General features: G+C 39.7%; 1 protein-coding gene across 1 annotated transcript in view; it reads left to right on the top strand.

Annotated features, from left to right (window-relative positions):
* Positions 1-21,890, top strand: part of TG (thyroglobulin) — a 168,504-nt gene that overhangs the window by 84,086 nt on the left and 62,528 nt on the right. Inside the window, exons 37-41 of the mRNA XM_062568427.1 lie at positions 245-409; positions 2,360-2,582; positions 6,162-6,255; positions 10,897-11,056; positions 17,543-17,742. Coding sequence (XP_062424411.1) covers positions 245-409; positions 2,360-2,582; positions 6,162-6,255; positions 10,897-11,056; positions 17,543-17,742 — 842 coding nt within the window. The remainder of the gene's footprint in view (positions 1-244; positions 410-2,359; positions 2,583-6,161; positions 6,256-10,896; positions 11,057-17,542; positions 17,743-21,890) is intronic.

The following is a 21,890-nucleotide window of genomic DNA, read 5'->3' on the forward strand; positions in this document are numbered from 1 at the left end:
CTAAAACCTATGATAGCAGTTCTGTAGCTATCTCTTTTAGTTCCAAAGGCAATATGCGTTTTTGTCCTTTGGCTGTTTTGGAGAAACTTCTGAAAATTTGAGGACATTTGTGTCTGAATGTGCTGCTTTATAGATAAGAATATCTGATGCTTGACCTGCAAAATCTTTAAGTGTCTCATAACATCATACAAATATTTTGCACACAAATTTTATCTGCTTCTATCCTTTATGTTTTACCTCACAGCTTGTTCAAAGAACCAGTCATGTATAGTGGTTACCTTGGAAATCCAGCCATCGTCAATAAGATGCCTTTTTTATCCAGATACACAGATATGCACACATAGCCTGCAAGGGCACAGCTGTTGGATTTTACTCAAAGAACCAGCTACGTATATCTATAAGAGACAAGGTAAGAGCAAGTTAAGAGGGTCTTGGAAGAAGAAACTCAAATACAGTGGCCTGTGCACCGTTCTCATGAATGGGAGAGTGAGGAAATACTCCACAAACATAAACCTACGTGGATACCTCCTAGACAATTATCGATTGTGGTCTCAGTGGAGTTAAAGCCAAATAGGTTGTGAAAACATCCCCAAATACTTTTTATCAAAAAACACAAAATCGTCATATTATAGTATTCCATTGAAGCAATATCATGCAAGAAGTTTGGTCTGCAAAAGACACTTTGCAAAGTGCAGAATGGTAAAAAAAACAAACAAAAACACATTAATGAAAGTTCAGCTCCTTCCTCTCCATCTCCAGTAGTCCTATTCCTGTATATCCTTCCCCCTCAAGTTTGTGACTTACACAGCACAAGGCCTGTTGAAAATCCACTCTCAATTGAGAGTCTCAAAGACCACCTGTGAAACCTCTGAAATCAATTAATATTTTTGAAAAGATCAAAATGACTTAAGGGAGAAATAGAAGTTTTGTAGATATCTAAAAATTCTGTTGTTTAACTATGCACTTATTTGGAATTCTATGTTTTTTTTTCTGTTTTTTTTTAAAAAATGATACTTTCTTTTGGTTTAATACTGATGACTTGTTTTCTAGTTTATTAAAGTAATTAGAAACGTATTACAATAATGGAGGGAAAAAGGATTATTTCTTTTCCTATTCACTGAGGTTTCAGTGAAAAACTGAAAATCATTAAAAAACTTCTAGGTCTGAACTTGCTGAAAGAAAAATGGGTTTATTATTATCAAATAAAGTAAAATCAGACTATGAGCTTAAAGGAAGAATAGATATTTAGATAGCCATGAATGGCTTTCTTTTGGTCACATGACTTAGAATTTGGATATCAGATAAATTCTATTTTAATAGTTGAGTATTACTAGATATCGTTTAGCTCTGTTTTAAAGTAAGTCATTATTAAAAAATCACTACTTCAGTTTGGCCAATGCTTCAGATAATCATTATATATAAGATTTTGGATCAAGCTAAACCCATAATATTTTGGAATTTTCTGGCAGCAAAAAGTTAAATTTCAGATAGCAATTATGTTTGATCTAAAATTTAGATACTGGGCATAAGTTCTATGGAAGTAAATGGCAGCACTCACAAGCACAATGTAAGGCAAGAGATGGTGATGGAGGGTCTCTGGTACTCTATAGTCCAGCAGTCCCTTCACTGGCATGTAGAAGGTGCACATCTGCCCGACTTAAAAGATGTATTTGAACAGATAACTCTCACTTCAGGAGCAGTAACCTCACACAGGACTGCAGGGAATTTGGATATAGAATCATAGAATTGGTAAGGTTGGAAGGGATCTCTGGAGATCATCTAGTCCAACCTCCCTGCTGAGCTGGGTCACCTGGAGGATGTTAGACAGGGTTGCATCCAGGTGGGCCTTGAATATCTCCAGAGATAGGTGGTATTCATTGTGTCCTGTCAAAGCTGTTTAGATAGAATCATACAACATCTTGCAATAGTCTGTATGGAATGCACAAGTTTTTTCTGGTCAGAGTCCAAACCAATGAGCTATATAGTTACCTTCCCTCTCTCTGACCTCCTATAAATATTTAAGGTTTTGCATTTTGCCTTCTCTATGCAAGGGTAGGGCTCTGAAGATAGCTCTGCCATCTTCTAGATGTGCTCGTATTCTAGTGTGGTGTCTTACTGGAAGAAATGTTAGGGTAAAGATTTAGTTACATATCTATTTCCACTAGCTAGTATCTAGCACTGCGTGAAATATTTTATAGGGATAGGATGACACAGACTTATCTATATCCCGGTTACTGAAGTGAATTAGACACCATGTTTAAAATTAAAAATAGGATTAATTTTCATTTATGAAAGCATTTTTAAAATAATAACTTTTAAAATCTATTTTTTCATTTTTTTCCTCTCCCCTTTGTAACAGATCTATTTCTGCCCACTTCTGAATCTGATTTAACCTCATCCGTGTACATTCCATCCCATGGAGATTTGATTGGCAAATCCCAGGTAATCCACATTGGCTCCGAGTGGAGAAATATCAGTCAGTTCCTTGGGATTCCATATGCAGCTCCTCCACTCTCAGAGAGACGATTTGGTCCTCCAGAGCCGTTTGCTTGGGTGGAAACCTGGAATGCTACTGCAGCTCGGTAAGGAAATCCTTTGATCATCTGAAAGGGGTATGAAGGTAGCCAGAGTGATGACCAAGATATTCGTGTCCTGACTTGCAAAAGAACCTATAGCACACAGATAAATACAGGCTTGGGATTTTGTTTAGCAAAAAGAATCACTTTTCTGTCTAAGAACTAATGCCTGTAAGTACTTCAAGAAAAAAGGCAGCTTCTAATACATTGCCTTGAATCTATGCATACTCGCCACGTACCCTGTATTGTCAATCCATTTTAATTCTAAATATTTGTACAGGTACTTATAATATTTATACAAATACATTTTTCCTCTGCTGAGGCATAAATTAATGGAATATTGAATCAAACAGAGATGTTTTAATTCTGATATAACCAGAAACTATGGACATTCTACAGAAATCTTCTGCCTTTAATGATCTAGGAGGTCAGGCTGAAGGACCCAAATAGTCTTTTCTGTCCAGAAACTCTTAAAAAGCAAGTATTTATTAAATGACATGGAGAAAAATACAAAATTTCCAAACATTCTTGGTAGCGCATTAAGAAGAAACAAGTGCTGGGGACCGTATTACCAGATTGGCTAAATTCCTCCTAAATCCTTGTATCTAATGTTTCCTGTTGGCCAGCTTTGGCTCTTCAGAGGTGTATAGACAGCACTGTGTTTGGTGAGGTTAGGTTGGATGCACTCTGTGACCGTTGACCCGTTTGCTGTGCTTCATTTAGGCTTGTGATACCAGTCTAATTTCTAGTTGAAATGGAGAGCCAAAATGGCTAGTTATGAATGTATGTTTCTTAATTAAAGAAAAGAAGATTCTGGTGAGACTACTTAGAATATTTCTGCCGTGGAACATGTCAGGATTGTGGTGTGAGGGGGTTATTTTTGCTTTTTTTCTTTTTTTTTTTTTTAATTACTAAAAAGAAGTACAACAACATAAGAATCAAGATGTAAAAATAGAATGTGTTTTCTAGTGTCTTCCTCACGGTGCACCCCTAATCCATATCTCTCACACACGCACAAAAACCAGTCTGAGCGAGCCGTGCTGCACACACACACAGAAAGTTGGTATGAGAGAGATCATATTTCTATCTGATCACATTTCTATAAGTAAAAAACAGATCATTTTCTAACAGTTATGAAGAATGGCAAGGGAAAAAATGTGATAGAAACAGGAGGCTAAAGATGAAGAACGGTGAAAATGAGAGAACCAGGTGGAAGGACTCACTGAAACTTCTTCAGGGGGCTCTCTAAAAATTAGGGCATAGAGTCGAGGTTTAGTGACTGAAGTGCTTCCAAGGCAGTTTATACTGACCTGAAATCTACTGAGATCCTGTGCACTCCTCCCAGCCACAGCAGACCATACAGTCCTCATGGACACAGTGATGTCTGCACAGTCATGAAGAGCCAGGCATGGCTAGCTGATCTGACCAAAAGGTGACCTGCTTGAGGATGTACTAGATTTTTTTAAGGAGAGGTGGGAGGCTAGCACCCTGCAGCCTTGACTTGGATCACCACCATCTTCTGTGGAAGCACACCCTGAGGGTGAAACTCCATTATTTGGGATTTCTCACCATGAATTTCTAGCAAAGCCTGTGAAGAACTGAGTTAAAAGAGATATGCCATTGTCCTGGGGACTTAAAAGAACATTAGCCCTTTGGTGGCCTTGTGCTCTAGGTTGCTCTTGAGTCATGGGCATGTTAACTGCATAACCACATTAGCTGCACAGGCTGATGTATATTGGAGGCATCTAGTGAGACATGGCTGCTTGTTTCCTCAAGTGCACAGTGGTGTAAGGTTAACCCACTACTACCATCAGTTCTTTGTGTATGCAGCCACAGCATGTTGGTTGGTAGACCTTTGGTAAGACCTAACTGCGTCCAAGGACTCTCTTTGAAAACCTTGCCTGCTATTGCAATGAAGAGCCTGGCTGAGATTTTCAAAGCAATTTAGGGATCTTAGTTACTCTGTTCATATCTGTGAATTTCCAGTGATTCCTTATGCCAATGAAAAAATTGGCCTTTATCTTTTATTACTAATTTGGGGTAAAAAAGCGCTCTTTAAGCTTAGCCTCAGAGGTACACTTGGAAAATCAGAGGGTTCTCAATCTCCATATGTTAAACGGGTGTTGATGACTATCTCTTTGAGGACTGTGTATCTATGTTGCACAATATTTGTATATAACAGAAGTTCACATTGCCACAGTGCCATTACTCACAGAAGAAATACGTATCAACCCAGAGCTGCACCAGGATGTGGATAAAAACTTCCAAAAAAAAAATCTCTTGCTCTTATAAGAGCTGTGGGCTTGCCTCAGCAGGTGGCAGCCTTTCCCCAAAGTCAGTTGTGATGTTAGTAGACCTTGCAAGCTGGAGGTGCTGGGATCCTTGAAGAGTTACTTAAAAAAAGAAATAGAGAAAAAGTTTTTTTTAAAAAAAAAGCACTCACGATCATTACAGAGACCTCATGGAATGACATATGATTAATATCTTTATGCCTGTTGTCCTGGCCAGATTCCTACCTGGGAATTTCTGCTTTGTCTGGCTAAAATGACAAGCCATTTCAGTTGGGGATGATGCGCTTCTCCACTTCTGTGTGAAAGCTCTTGGGTGATATTATCATTGATGAGAATCCCTTACAGAAATATTCTATAGAATTGAACTAAAGATCGTTCTTTTCCTCCTTCCCCAAGAAGTTTTCTAAGTCATTCTTTACATTTTCAATATAAAATCTTATGAAGCAATTAAAAACAATAATTTAGAAATAATTATGTAAGTTATTTCCTGTCCATTCTATAGAATCTTGTAAAGTTCTTCTGAAAAATTTGTGGTATTTTCCATAGGTCACTGTGCAATATAAATATGGCTGTGAAATAGATGGAACTTGCCTCAGAATAGCTTACATTTGAACAGCAAAAGTCATCTACTTAGTTCTCTGAAGAGAGCTTGAGCATATAAATCTCATACATATGATGGCCTGGAAAAGATCTATATGTGACTGGCTGAATTCCTGTTGAAAGGTTACTTTAACAGTGCTGGATATTGTTAATGATCTGCTATGACACTTAGAGCAAACAGATAGGTTTTTAAACTCATTATAATTTAAATCTTGCTATATTTTTAGATATGTAAGTCACTATTCAATAGAAATTAAAATAAATAGTATTTCAGTGAAAAAGCAGAGTGCACAGGTGTGCTGGTGCTTGAGTTCCCCCATGCTGCTCCCCTTACCTCAGCAGAGCTTCTCCCTCTGCAACTAATTTTGTGCTGCTTGTGTAAGGTGAGAGTTATCTGAAGGCTTATTTTTGAGTTCTAATCCTTTTTTTTTTTTTTTTTTTTTTTTTAAGAGGTTATCTGGAAGACTGATTGTAGACAGGAAAATACATCGTGTTTTGTACATTTGTGTGTCTATATACAAGCGCACATATTTCTTACCTACCACACTAAAATGTAGCTGAATATAATTCTGAATGCAATTGAGATATATAGATTTAAACTTTTAGATGTAAACTTTTTTTAAAAAAAATGCATCAAATAGCAGCAGTGGAAAAGGAATACAAGACTTTTTATTTTAATTATCTCAATCTGTAGGGCAACTTGTTGGCAGCCGGGAGATGGAGAGGCCCCATCATATTCAGTCAGTGAAGACTGCTTATATCTGAACGTATTTGTTCCTGTCACTACTGTAAGTATGAATCAAGTAGTACTTTTTGTGGCTAAGCATTGCCTTGTTTCAAAGTCTTTTTAATGGGCATGATTGTTTTTCATGTGGTGGGCACCAAGCCCAACAAGGTTAAATCAGCCACTCCGTTGTTTTTACTAGTACAAAATTGGTCTGTATAGGTCCTCACTGAGCCTTGTTTGGATAACTTGAGGGGCAGAAAATTAAAAGGACAGAAAGAAAACGTACACAAAGGGAAATGAAAATAAGCAAGATGGTGGTGGCAAAGGAGGAGAAATTAAGGACAGAAGTGAAATGAGCCTGTTTTTCCAGCAGACGATAATGAACGCAGCACAACTCATCACGTTCACAGCTACCAGCAGTCGTGCAGCAGACGGCTTTTTTTCCCCTCATTTTTACTATGCTCCTATTAATATCTGTGGGGGGTTCTGTTGAGGAATGAGAGTAGTAACCAGTGCTAAATCTGTGCCCAACCCACAGATCATAAAAATAGACCTTTCAGAAATGACTAGGCCAATGGTACCATCTGAGAAGTTGTTATTTGACTAGGTGACTCTGCCTGGGCAGTGGGAGTTGGGCTGGATGGCCTCTAAAGGTCTCTTCCAACCTCAACCATTCTGAAATTTGAAAACTCTCGAATTTCTCATTATAAATAGATACAAAATAAAGCTTCAAGTTAGAACCAGACTGAGGTGATTGGCCAAACCTCTCGGGAGGCTGAGGGGAGACATAGAATAACATATGAATCCCATTGAAGAATACATACAGAGCACAGGACTAGACATTTTCTTTACATGTTAGTGATAATTTTTAGAAGATGATGATGTTTACGGAAAGAAACTCGTCTGTCACCCTGTATGTCCGAAAAGAGCTGGTCTGCCTGTTGAGCTGACAGTAGTGCGCACAGTTCGATTTGGGCTCTCTTTAATCACTAGAAAGGCCAGCAGCCTATTTTCTCCCTGCAGTACCAGACTGTACCTTTAGTACAGTCATTGCTTATTGAAAGCATCAGGTCACTGTTCCAGGCAGTTTGCCATCTCCATTTAAGTGCTGCTTTCAAGATAGCAGGTGCTTATTTGAAAGTATTGTATTTTCTTCTGACAGACCAAATGGACTTTTCATTTTCCCTTTGCAACACTGTGGACTTAATCCTCTGTCTTTTGTTCAGGTGTAATGTAGAAGTAGGTTTACTCAAGTCAGTGAGTTTAACATGCATAACACTAGCATAAGAAAGAACCCAAACTCCTGTTTTTGCAGAAGTAGCTGGGAACAGAGGGCACGGCGTTTTCCTTTTTGTGGTAAGCCCAATTTTTTAGTCGCGTACAAAGAGCTACAGTCATATATTTTCAGCCCATGGAAAGTTAAATTAACAAGTAAATACCAGATATAAAATCTCCTGGAGAGCAGAGACTGCAGAGGCTCAGTCAGTAGCATTCTGAGTCTGAATGAAAACGCAATAGGGGAGCTGCTGCCTGCCGCCGAAGGACTCGTTAATTGTCAAGCATCGAAGAGGCTGCATGACATCACCTCATTTTGATTCCTTAGCTACGTGTACCATGTAACTCTCCAAATAAAAGTGGTGCTTCTGAGATACTTTTTTCCACCTATAACCATCACCACTTGTCACACTAGTGAAGCAAAGCTGAGTTTCAGATTGATTTGCAAAAAGTTCAAATGCAAATTCAAGAATTGAAATTCTCCACTAAATATGAGTGGAAACTGTACCTTTCTTCCATCTCCTGCACATGTGTTATTCCCATCCTTATTGCATCATCTCTGTTCTACTTAATTCCTTGCAGAACAATATTGTAATGTTAAAAGTGCTGGAAATTGCCTGGCTTAGTAAGAGTTAAAACTTTCCAAATAACTTACTAAGTCTTTTAGAGAAAGATGGAGAAGATGATTGTGAACATTGTAAAGTCTTGTGAACTTCCAACTGACTGACAGCTTCTCGATGGATGCCTGACTTCTCTCACCTTGAGGGTTAGCACGTGGGGCCAAGCCCCTGCAGTTGTTGGACTGCAGCGGAGCTGCCTGACCTTGCCCCAGCTGGAAGGCTTTGCAGGTATTTTACACTTCTAAGTGTGACTACATTTTGTTTCTAAGGACAGAACAAAATGCTGCACTGGCCATGGCTGCCACACGGCTATTGACTAGTTTTGACATTTGGATATGAGGAACTTGCTGACCCAGTTCCTCCCAGCTGTCATGTCTGCAGCACTGGAGTCTTGCAGTGGTAATGCAGACATTTCTACATCTGAGGCTACAGCCAAGTTATAGTGGCTGTATAAAGTGGCTGTAAAAAGTCTGCCACTGACTTTAGCAGGCTTGAGTTCAAGTCTTACCTTCTGCCTTGGTAGCTCTTCTGTCTCGCAGATCTCTCTGTGCTGATTTGTTGAGTTTGGTTGAGAACAGGACATGGGAGAAATACACTTTCCTCTGTAGAGTCAAAAATTATTTGATGTCAGGTATAAGTGATACGAGATATTGTGTGTGGTGTGGTTCAATTATAATTCTGCCACGCTGTCAAAATGGTTCTCAAGAAGTGGAAAGGTAATCAAACAGCTTTCATCTAAAATGCCCAAATACACAAGATGTGAGTTTGTAATCCCTCAAGATTAAAACCCCAGTTATACATAGGAGAAGGATATGTCATTTCTCAACGCAGACTAAATATGGAAACTGTACATCCAAACAGTGTCTCAAGTGGAATACTTTGCAATAGTAGGTGCAATCTGGTGTTAAATCTTTCTTCTGAATTGCTCCATATTTGTTGCAGCAGGCTTTGTTTTGCTCTGTTTAACTCTTTTCTCCTTCCTTAAGATTTTCATCACTGCAATGTGGGGTAAAGTTGCTTAGTGTAATGTAATATGCAGCTTAAAGTGCACTTGGAGGTCATGGTTACTCAGGCTGTGGAAATACAGGAAATCCCTGTTTGGCACCTCCAATTTAACCACGGCGAACTGAGAGGACAGAGGCAGAGCAGGCTCAGCGTTGTTTTTAATACCGGTTTAGGTGACCTGTTTGTGTGTGATTGTGCATTAGAATGAATTTTCATGTGATAACCAGATTCTTTCACCTTTTCCTTTCTTCCCCGTCTGCTTCCCTGTGCCCATGCTGCTTGCTGAGCAGCACTGGGGACCAGGGCCGTGACCCTATGAATTAGGCAATTTCTCTTTAGTACTGGAAGTTCCTAGGAGAGCAAAATGTTTAAGTACTTCTCATTTCTGAGGGTTTTCTTGGTAACATCGTGACTCTTAAGTGCTTATCGACACAGATAAGTGAGGGGAGGTAGGATATGCTTTCAGTGTACAAAATCTTGACAAATTAAGGGCATTTCAGGGCAATTTGCTTCCTATCCTGTACTTTTGCATGAGTCTGCAACCATCACTTCTGTGCTGCTTCTCCTATACAATTTGTCACATTTTTGCTGGAAACATCCTCTGCCAGCGCGGATGGGACTGCTGTGTGTAGCTAAGCTCTCTCCAGAAAATAGCAGCAATAGAGCCCAATGCACTCTAGCTGCAGGTGAGAACAGACCTCAGATGCACTTTGATGCTGCTGGAGAGGCCACCAGCCCCTTTGAAAAGCACCACCGGGTGCCGAAACAGGCGGCAGGACAGAAGAGTGTGTGAATGGCAAGCTGCTGAACGGAGATGAGAGGAGTCACCTTCAGAGTAGTCTCAGAGGAAGTAATATGGGATGAAAGTGGTGAATGAAAAATTGAGGTTACACTTTGAAAGATGCTTTCTAGTGCTGCAACAGGCTTTTCTGCTTTTTGTGGCAGGAAGGAAAGAAAAAGACCTCCATACGTTTCACGGACACTTCTTCATAGTGTCATCTTGACAGATTTGTCAGCCACTGCTATTTGCTAAGGCCTCCTGGGCAGTTCTGCTTTTTGTGCTGGTCATGCAGCTGCAGTCCAGCTGCAGCTCTGCTGCGGGTGCAGACACGGTCCACTCACATGTGATGCTGCTTTTGGAAAAAAAAATCCTCCATTTTTGATGGAAAACTGATGGTTCTGCAAGGATCATGCACATGAATCCCACCCATGCAGAGACCTCTCTGTATCTCAGTAGAGGAAAACGTCCAGGGAGAGAGGAGAAAGGGACAAGGAGGAGGTCCTGTTAAATTAAATTTTTGAAATGAGGCAGAGTGTTAGAGTGTTGAGAGTGGACTGAAGAGTAGAAAACAGCACTGTGCAGGTATCAAATTAGTCCTGCTCAGGATATGACAACCCAGCAGGCCTCTTCCTTCTCCAGTTTCTCAATTTTTTTGAACCTGCCTCAGTGTTTCTGTAAAGTGGATGTGTTACAGTAAACACAAGCCTATCCCATGTTCTGGGGCCGAATCAGTCTGCCTTGTGTTAACCTGGTAGAGTTGCTGACTGGTAAAACATGCTGGTGCCATCAAGTCTTCTCCATATTGGACATACTGTGCAAGATGCTGTTAGGTGGTGTATATATATAGTTTGTTCTGGACAACTTAGTCCTAGAGTTTCTAACAGATAACCAGATCTGCTGTCATGGTCACCATTCTGTTAATTGGCTTAGATAATTTTGACAGGGAAGATGCTTGTGTTCTCATCGGTGACTTACAGAAGGAGTTTCCTATAAAAATATCAATCTGTTTTTTTCACTGCAGATCAAAAACATGTCAGTGCTCCTGTTCTTTCACAATGGAGGGAGTGACAGTGCTGGGACGGGAAAGGCAGCCATAGATGGATCATACCTAGCTGCAATCAGTAACATCATTGTTGTGATAGCAAGCTACCGGGTCGGTGTTTTTGGCTTCCTTAGTGCTGGTAAGTCACCAGTTTCCAGAGCAAACACAACTGTGGGCTAAGTTGCGTTTTGTAATGCTTCTATTTTCCAAATATGTTAGTTTTGACTCTTTAGAAACATATGTCTTTCAGTGATTGATTTGGGGAATTAAAAAAAAAAAAAAGAAAAAAGGAGGAGGGAGGAAAAGATGGTCAGGGTATAGTAGGAACTCAACTTGAAGGATGATTACAGGCTAGTGGTAATAAGCTCATTAAAAGTATGGGAAGTATAGCCCAATGATACCTTGCTGGTTCCTCAGTGATTCAGCCTGACGTGTCCCCTGAAGGATGTGCCATATTTAATTTACATTCTTTTTTAGCTCCTTTTACTGTCCTGGAAATGTGATAGCACAATCACATCGTTTGTTCCATATGTGCATCCCTTCCCTGTATTCTAGTATAAAGGTTACTTTTGTTCTCCTACTGCCTGCTAATACCTGTTACTATTAAAATGATATGAATTCCTTCAAAGAGGATTTTATGTTGCACAAAAGGAGCACGTATACATGCAAATGAACATTTACATCTCCTTACTGCCTCCTTTGGGGGGCAGTATGTGGTCTTTGGCGTTTTGGGATTTTTTTTTTTTTTTTTTTTTTTTTTTTTTTTTTTTTTTTCATTTTGGCTTTTATGAGATTTGCCTGTTCAAGCATGTAAGGAACATTTTTCTTCCCACTATCTTTCAATTCTGTGTGGGAGAAGGAAGCTAAGGCAGAGAGCCATGGGGAGAAAATGCAACAACTGGAAGTTCCATTCTGGCTCCTGTGTTTGTCATCCTTGGTCTCGCTGCTGGACCTTCTAGTACCATTTCTTTGTGACTTGTAGAGTTCTTTTATAGAACGTTATTCGCCACCATCAAGTCTCTTCACCAGAAAGAGTTCTGGGCAGGAGGTTATATTTTTCATGCTTGCAAGTACCAAAGCAACATACGTTGTCATGTCAATTTGCGTTATTAGTGACCCTGGCTGAGCTTTGCCTCGTCCGACATCATAGCTGCAGCTGTTTGCCATCATTTCTTTTCTCTGTTCTCCCAGATTTGTGGGAAGCTCATTCCCAGCAAAGTCTGTTTCTTATTCAGTAACTAGAGAACCAGTGGTTCACACTCCTTATTTGTTTAGATATGAAGTTGGTAAAAGAGGTATCTGGGGAAAGAATCACTGTTTTTGTCTTTCTGCAAACCGGATGCTTATGAAAGTGATACTGTGGCTTCATTTTGGCTAGAGCCAAATGTGGTGTGGATACATGCATGCTTTTCAAGCTTCCATTACGCAGCACTGCCCACGCATTACCCACTAACCTCCTTCAACCTATGAATCTCACCTGGGTTTCTTCCTAAATGGAAACTGCTGGCTGGGCTGAATCTTATATGGCATTATTTATAGTGTGATTAGACATAATTTACGGATCAGAATGAACTTTCCAACCTCATTTTTGTGGAAACTCATGTCCTGAAAATCAACACATGAGGATTCACTATACATAGCTGCAAATCTCCAGACAGAGATGGTTAGTTACCACGGCTTTGAGCAGTGTATTGGGAAGGGAGAATTCAGGGACCACCTTCTTCTTTGCACTGTTGAGCTGAGGCCAGGGACAACTGCGGTCTTTTCTGGCCTCTTCTCCAGTATTTTCTGTATGCATTTGGGGAAGTCCTGCTGCTCCAAAGGGAATTGGAAGAAGCAGGAAAATTCTTTGCAAAAGACTTTGGAGCAGCATAAAACATCACATCAACAGGAAGACCTAGAAAGTCTTTTCAGTGCCACGCTCCTGCCCCTAACCACAAAACTTACTTATACTCAAGGGATGTTTTCTTTCTTGCTGAAAAATTTGGTTCTTTGGAAATTGATGGGAATTTTGCCATCAGTTTCAAAGGGAACAGTATTTCATCCTTAGGATCGTGGGTGTGTTAGGACATGGAACATTTAAGGCCTTGTAGCTGCAAAGAAAGATTATAATCCTGTGAGCAATATCAGTTTCATTGCCCACCAAAGCAGTGTTGAATCCTTTGACACTGACTTGTCATAAATTGATAAAGGGTAAAGTGGATAATTTTGTGGAGGAGTGGTAGTGAAAACAACTTTTTTTTCCTTGCAGTTGTTTTGATATCTCATGTTGAAAGGCCTTTTGCAGGGAGTTAAAACTCATTCTGCTAATTTAATTTACTGTCATCCATTAAAGTTGCAAAATGGAACACTTTCTGGCACCCATAAAAAGTTAAGAGGAGTTGCCAGTTATTTGGATGGCAAGAGTGTAGAGAAGACAGTCACATTGTTAGGCCTGATCCCTCCAAGAGAATACATGAAGTCATATGGAACAGAATGGTTTACATGCTTAAATTCAGCACTTTTCTGCTTCTTCAGTTTAATAATAAAGGAAATGTGTGTGCTTGACATTGTTTACTTCATCCTGAAGTACTTCAGTATTTCAGCAATTTATTTTCTTTCTCCTCTGGTCCCCAGGAATGCGATATTTTTCTATGAAAAGTCTGCTTATGACATTTATATCCAGGGCTATCACCCAAGTAGTACAAAAGATTTCTGGCAGACATGCGTCTTCTGGTCTAACTACTGTGAATGTCAGTGCATGCATCTTTTCTCTAACTTGGTACATTGTCCTGGCTGTACTTTTTGCCAGGACAAAAAGGAGCTGGTTATATTTCCCTCTTCTGTCTTGTTGTTCAGCATATTGTTAGCAAGTCACATCCTGTGGTTAAAGCATTTACATGGATTTCACTTACTCCAGGAAAGTCCCATGAGGCTTGCAGCAAGTTCTTAAAATGAATTTTCCTTTTCAACAATGCGGGGAGGATTGCTTGCTGGATTGAGAGCTCTGAGAACTGGTCGCAGTGTGCAGAGCAAGCTCAATAAAAACAAAGGCTGGGAAAGTTTTTGTTCCATTGCTTCACTTGATCAGCTAAAACTATAGCTATCAGCAGTGGGTTGAAGTTTCCAGGCCCATTTGATTCTTGGCTGTCTTGCTAGAAGGACAGTTGTAGTGGTGGTTATTGTGATGTGAATATCTCTAAGATCTGTGTGAGACTATCAATAATCTGGTCTCATCTGTACTCTGTTCTGCTTCTTAGATCAGTCGCTGTGATACCTTCATTAGTAGTTCATTACTGTTGATATGTGGATGACTACAGGATGCATGTTTGCTATTGCTCTTTGCCTGGGGTGAAGCTATCAGTCCACAAAGTGGCAGCTTTTTTATTCTACTATTTGCTACTTTATCAAGTTTCTGAGCCTCCTCTTACTTTAAAAGCTTACTATTTGGTCTTGGCAATGGAAGAAACAAATAGTTTCAGCTATGTTTCTATTCCTGGCTTTTCTGCCTTGTTTTGGAAATGTTCTAGTTTTGAATGTGGAGAATTTTAAATTATAAAAAATGAATGGGTCACTGTGAATTAAAAAGAGTGCAAATAAGCACTTTCTCTTCCTTTCGTAGAAGTTGCATTGAAATTACTTATTTTTGCTTTTGTTGATACAAATTCAAGCTTTTCTAGGGGGGTTTCATCATTAGATGCTCTTGACATTAGTTTCCTATCATTTGAAATACTACCTTGCTGCTGGCTAGTGTTGAAAAGAAAATAGTCTTTTAAGTGGTGATATCTGAACATGGGGAATGCACAATTAAACATTTTTCACTTTTCATGGGAAAAAATGAGTACAATGTCATATAATTCAAATCTAATTATCAATTAGACCGAGACCAATTTCAAAGGCTATATTTGAGAGATTATATGTTATAATATATGTAAATGTGTGGGAAGAAATCCAAGGTGATATGACTTATATATGATTAGTGGGACAGGTTAGGTGTAGCGGAGATGTAAGAAGAAGAAAGATACAAGCTGGTGTACTCCAGAGAAATATTTGAAAGAATTTGGTGAGCACAGTATTTTTAAAAATAAATAAATAAATAAAAGAATCTCTTGACCACAATTTATGGATATGTGAACCTGGATTCATATCTCCTACCAGGTGTCCAAATGAAGCTTTGAAGTTATTTTCTGTAGTCAGTGCAGACTATGGTCCCTCCAGAGGTGTGATTCAGTCCACCCTCATGGACTGAGTTGGCAACTAGGGTCTTAATTGTAGGTACCTCAACAGATGTCTACAGGCAAATGAATTTGGCCTTTGTTGAAATGCTCCTTTTTTATTTTAAAAAAGGTTGATTGGAAAAGAATTACATTATAAACCACCACTGTTATCATCTGAATCAGTACTCATCTTATTACTGTAAACTGCTAGAGGTCTCAGAGCTCTGCCTAAATTAACCAAGTCAGAAAAATCCTATATGCAAAAGGGGAACAGAATGCTTGTCACTTTGCTTCTGCAAAAAGAGGCACACTGATGCTTTTAGCACCAGACAAAAATTTCTTTTCCTTTTTTTTTTCTCTGTAAAATTGTTGCAGTTGGAAGGACAATAATTTTATTATTTTTTATGAACTGTCATCTCTTATATTTTTAACTTTATCTGATCTTGTAATGAAATACACTGTTAGTATATCATGGAGCTTGGAAGAAAAGTTCCTGCAAAATGGTAGCTGTTAAACTGCTATATCTCACTATCTTTAACAGAATCACAGAATAGTTGGGCTTGGGAGAGACCTCTGGGGATCATCTGGTCCAACCCTCCCTACTCAGACAAGGTCAACTAGAGGAGGTTGCCCAGGATTGTGTCCAGTCAGATTTTGAATATCTCCAAGAGCAGACTTCACAGCCTCTCTATGCAACCTATTCCAGTGTTCAACCACACTCACAGTGACAAAGTGTTTTATTGTGTTGAAGTGGAATTTCTTGTGTTTCCATTTGTGCCCAGTGCCTCTTGTCCTGTCAGTGGGTACCACAGAGAAGAATTGGGCCCCACCCTCTTTACACCCTCCCATCAGATATTTATAAACATTGATAAGATTCTCCCAGAGCTGCCTTTTGTCTGGGCTGAACAGTCTCAGCTCTCTCAGCCTCTCCTCATGTGAGAGATGCTCTAACCCCTTAATTGTTTTTGTGGCCCTTTGCTGGATTCAATCCAGCAGGTCCATGCCTCTCTTTTACTGAGGAATGCAGAACTGGACAACCCTCCAGATGCAGCCTCACCAGTGCTGAGTAGAGGAGAAGAATCACCTCCCTTGAGCTGTTGCTAGTGCTTTTCCTAAAGCAGCTCAAGATACAGATACATACTGTCATGGAGAAGGTGAAATCTTAGACCTATTCAAGTGAAGTGTAAAACTCCCATTTTTGGTCGATTTGGGATATTCCTGTCTTGATGTTGCCTGTGGCCTGGTAGTGTGTGGAGAAATGAAAGGAAGAAGACTCAATGCCTGCTCCCAAACCAAAGCCATAAAATCCTCTCTTGCTTAGTGTTAATGCATTGGAGGCAAAGGATAGGAGATACATTGTTGGATGGGACAGGTTCACCACTGTGAACCTCACTGGCCAGAGGCCACAATCAAATAGTGTCAGGGTAAACTATACCCTTGAGAGCAAGGCATTCAATAAATCTCATTAAGTATAGAGGATCCAATGTGGTTTTGGACTTAGTCCAAGTCCACACAGTATGAATGGAAAAAGTATGCGTAATTTGGAGGGAAGTGCTCAACAGAAAGACTTAGGGAAAAAAAAAAAAAAAAGAGGAGTTTATCATAATTCCCACATTGCATCTTTTTGTTTCAAAACTGGGATAGGTTTTGAATGAGTACTGTGAACTTTTCAGTCTTTGCCAATAAATTGTAGGTTCAGACGTCAGGAATGTGAGTCTGTTTAACTGGACTTTTAGCCAGACTCTTACTGGGATATTGGCTGGTAAAAGATGTATTACCTTCTGGAAAAAATGAGAGAAAGGGATGATCAGATGTTTTTGAAAGCATTAGGAATTAAACAGATTAATTTTTAATTGCTTTTAGCTGCATTCTAGCCCATGTATAGGCGTAGGTTGTTTGTGTGTGTGTGAGACGGAGACTGTGGAGTCCTTCACTCCAGCTTGCATGAGGCCTATAATTAATAACAACTAAATCTCATGGTTGTTTGGGTATTGAAGTCTGGCACAATGTCCACTTATTTCAGAGTCTCAGTGAATAAGTATTTGTGGTCACTGCCCCTTTCTTGATGACTTTGGCACACAAATTCAGATTCCATGTTTGCTGTTCTAACATCTGTGTCCCTTGCTTTCACCAGAAGAAAAAAAGTGGTAGTGGGCGTTAGTGGTACATGAGCTCTACCCTAATCAAAGAAGGCACAGAGTATTGAATATTAGCTCTTTTAAATGCTAGGTATTGTGAAAACTGAAATAGAGTCCATCTGTAAAGCGATGACCCTGGAAGAGGCTACTTTAGATTTTTAAACATTGGTACTTCTTTTTATCAAGGTTCAGCTGCTAAAAATGTAACAATTAAACAAAACTTAAACTGTTTACAAGTTTATTTCATTCAAGATTCATTTGTATTTATTTATTTTTAATTTCCCACCACAGGCTCTCCTGAGGCGAGGGGAAATGCGGGCCTTTTGGATCAACTGGCAGCTCTGAAATGGGTGCAGCAGAACATCGCTAGCTTTGGAGGAGATCCTAGCCAGGTTTCTTTAGGAGCTGACCGCAACGGGGCAGACATTACAAGCGTTCACCTGCTCACGGAGACGGCAGATATGGATCTCTTCAAGAGGATATTATTGATGGTAGGTGCCATTCCTTTCATTTTGTTTGTCAATAGAAGATATTAATTAAAGGGTGTTGTTACAGAATTAAGGGAAATTGTAGTGTGTGGGTGCTGGTTTTACTTCCTCCATCTCTTGATAGCACTAATGTGATTTTTTTAGCTGAAGCTATTTTCGTCTCACCTGGGACTGTTTCCTCCAGGAGCTAGGTGTACATCACAAGGATGTACAAAAGATCCACTTCAGTCACTGATTTAGTCATATTAAGAATCTGGTTTTCGTCACTGAGGTTTTTCGTGTATTATATAAATAACCTTGTTTCATAACGTATAGGTACAACAGGTTAGTTTCCATTCCAGAAATACAGTTGTTGATCAGCAGTTTTTAGACTCTAGAACTGATGAGCCAAACATCCGCCTGTTTAAAGTATCCAATCTTTTTATCTGATCTTGTGACAGATGCTAACTTCCATTTAAAATGAAAAGCAAATTTCAGAGAGTCAAAAGTTTATTTACCAAGGGCGACTTTGCTGTCAGCTTTGACCTTTTCACAATTGCCCTAAATTATCCTTATTCTTACAGTCTTTCTCATGAATCATTGAATCTGAGGACTTTTAGGTTAGCCCTGAGACCCTCAATACTGCTGCCGAACTCTTACAACTTCAGATGAGTGTAGTGTGCTCTGAAGTGAGGTTGAAACTTCAGTGGAGGTTTATGTATCCAGTGGAAATTGTACTTGGGAAGAATGATCTCTCTGCTAGCACTGTTTACTTGGTAATGTGAGCAAAGGAAAGAAACTCTTAGGCCAGGAAACCCAGGGCCCACTTAAATAAAACCTTGCCTTAAAAGTAATGGTATGTCTATTGACTGTCTGACTTCTCTTCAGTGGTCCTTGCTCCAGGAAATATAACTTGCCTTCTCCATCTCTTAATAAAGTTACTTTAATTGCATCACTCCTAGTGGAGAAGGCAAGGGAATTTGTTGAAATTTACTGCTAAAAAGTTGTTGGTTTTCATATTCTAAGGGTCTCATTCTTGGTCAACTCATCCCTTAACTTCAGAGTTTTACCCAGCTCTTGTGATCAAGTTAATATGCTGGTGTACGAGCAAATTACTGCTTTTCTCTCTGAGTACAGTCCTATCTTTTTATTGTACTTTTAATCTGAAGTCAAAAACCCTTTCACTGAAATGGTTTAGACTGTGCCCGTGTAAAAGTTGTAACACGATATAGTGCTATTTAGCAGTTGAGCAGTTGCTGAAAGGGAGATGCAAGGACCTATTTATCCATCGTTGTTGCTTGACTGTAGTTCCACGTTACATCTTTTGTTCCTTTAAAATAAGATTTGTACTCTTCTGCTCTCCAAAAGCAGGATATAGAATCATGGAAAATGGTGACAAGTGCAATGAGCAGGCAGACACCTCAATTTTTCTCAATAATTAGATGTTTGTAACAATAATTGTCTTCCTGAAACTGTGCAGAGTGTACTGTCTTAGCAAAAGCAGAATCTCCATTTGTTTCAAAGTAATGTTAAAAATTTATGCTTACAGTGTCATGCTGGATTCTGGTTCTCTTGTGACATAAACTGGAAGAATAAAAAGTAATCAGTAATAGCAGTGGCTCAAAATGAACCCAGTCTCTTTTTGTTTGGAGATTTTTTTTTGTCTTGTTTTTTTTTTTTAGTTTAATTTAATTTCATTTTTTTCGTGTAGGGATGCAGCATGAAACTCAGACTTCTCAGGTAGACCTCCTGTAAACTACCATTGCTTATTTTCATTCCAAGATACCAATTATCATATTACTCCCAATTTTACTGTAAAAAAATGAATTGCATCAGACAAAGAATCCTGAAACTGAGAATATATAAAGGATACAGATTTCCCAAATGAAAATCCAGTGAAGTAATACAGCTTTTCTGCAGTGATTGGTTTTGTGCTCCTTGCTTAGGCCTTTGCCTCGCACTGGAAGAAAATGGTATTGCCTCTTACCATGCAGAGATGTGTGATTTATGAAGCATGCTGATAAGGAGCGGTACACCTAAACTAGCAAAATGCCTTTGAGTTCCTGTATCTAGTCTGTAGCAAATTTTGTTTTGAACTGATTTGAAAACAGACTCTACTACATCAAAGCAAAACTATGTTGGGGAACATTTTTATAACTTATTTTGTATTTCCCTAGTGTGACAAAAAAATGAATTCAGTTCAAAGAATATAATCCTGGTTTAAACTCAATTAACAGCATCAGCGCAGCAATTGACTTCATCCTTTGATTGATTTGTATACTGATGCAACTTTGATATAGATGAAGACTGTTGACTTACTATTGTGGAAGCATCCATCATTTTTCAAAACGGGATGCAGGCACCTGACTCACTCAGGCTCCAGGTACTATTTTGTGAAGTGCTTAATTAATAGTTGTTAGCCTTCTTTGAACTCTCTGTCTGGTTTTGGAACTGACGGATGATTTTGGTTAGATATTAGAAAAAAAAGGCTTTCCAGTGGCAAAGGTAATGATGGAATAGGTTGCCTCTGTTCCAAGAGGCTGAGGAAGGATGGTGCATTAGGTACTAGGCTTCCCTGTTGTTACTGGGAATAGAGCTCCCAGGCTTTCCCCACCGATGCTGAAGAAGACACAGTAAGTCCCTGCTGACCACCAAGGCAGGTCAAGCACATATGCTGAAAACAGCAGGGTTATTCTCCCACTAAAACTTCAGCAATCAGGTGCAGGGCTGCCTAATAAGGACCCCAAATCTTCCCAATCATATGATGAGCTAAGCGCTTTATTCTCTTTCTCTCTCCTTTTCCCCAACTCTTTCTTCTCTTTTACCTGCCTCATCCCTTCCTAAACAAGCAAACCATTTCTAACTACATTTTCCGGGTGCAGGTTTAGTTCAGTTTAGGTTAGAGTGTGGTGCTGCTAATGCTGAGGTTGTGGGTTCAGTCCGCGTATGGGCTATGCTGAGGGTTGGACTAGATGATCTGCAGAGCTCCCTAACAACCTTACCATTATATGATTCTCCTTTGGTTCCAGTTTTGCTACATCCCTGCCCAATTTTGTTATTATTTCCTAGGTAATATCAGACTTGTATAGAATTACTTAGGTGTTGTTGGCCTTGCAAGACTGTACTTCTCCAAAGGTCCCCCCAGTATACTCTTTCAATTATCTGTGAAGTCTGGCTGTTTCTTACATAACTTCCTCTTAACCATCTGTGAAATCCAGCCATCCCAGCTTTATCCGTAACTTTTTTCACCTTTACACATTGTTATCTTACCTCCAGCAGTTTCATGTGCCATGTGCTGTACTTTCACATGTCTTATCTTAATCTCAGGCCAGGACCTAGTCAGCAGCCCAGTCATCTGCCTGCAGCCCTAACATCATCATTGGCAGTTTTTGGAAAAAACTAAAGGTACATCAGGAGTGCTTTAGGTGACATTAATTGTCCCTAGAGCAAGGGGATAGAGAAGAAAACTCCACAGGATCCCTTTCATTCCTGTTTTTATTTATTCCGTAGTGCACAGGTGATTTAGCTGCCCAGATGTTTCCTCTAGCTAAGGTCCATCCCTCCTATCGCCTTTCAAGGGTACCTCAGACCATAGCAAAAAGAAGGAGCTAGCCCGCGTGAACTGTTCTAGCAGCCCACAGCTCGCTCTGTGCCAGCCTTTTCACCAATACCTCTCCTTCATGATGTGGTTGTGTAAATATTCGCCATGCAATCAAAATATAGGTTATATATGTAAAAAGCCCTGTATGTTTCAATTGTGACATGAGCAAATATATCCTAAAGTATGTAATTAATACAAATAACATATGTTTTATTGTGTTACTAGCACAATACATAATAGTTTTATGTAGAGATGCTGCGAGGAAGGCTAAGGCCCAGTTGGAATTGAGTCTGGCAAGGGATGTCAAGGACAACAGGAAGGGCTTCTTCAAATACATCAGCAGCAAGAGGAGGACTAGGGAAAATGTGGGCCCGCTACTGAATGGGGTGGGGGCCCTAGTGGCGAAGGGTACAGAGAAGGCAGAATTACTGCATGCCTTCTGTGCTTCAATCTTCACTGCTGAGGGCAGCCCCCAGGAGTCCTGCAGCCTGGATGTGAGGGAGAAAGTCCAGAGAAGAGAAGACTTTCCTTTGGTTGAGGAGGAGAGGATTAGAAACCTTCTGGGCAGGCT

Source organism: Rhea pennata, chromosome 2, assembly GCF_028389875.1.
Source record: "Rhea pennata isolate bPtePen1 chromosome 2, bPtePen1.pri, whole genome shotgun sequence".
Taxonomy (NCBI): Eukaryota; Metazoa; Chordata; class Aves; order Rheiformes; family Rheidae; genus Rhea; species Rhea pennata.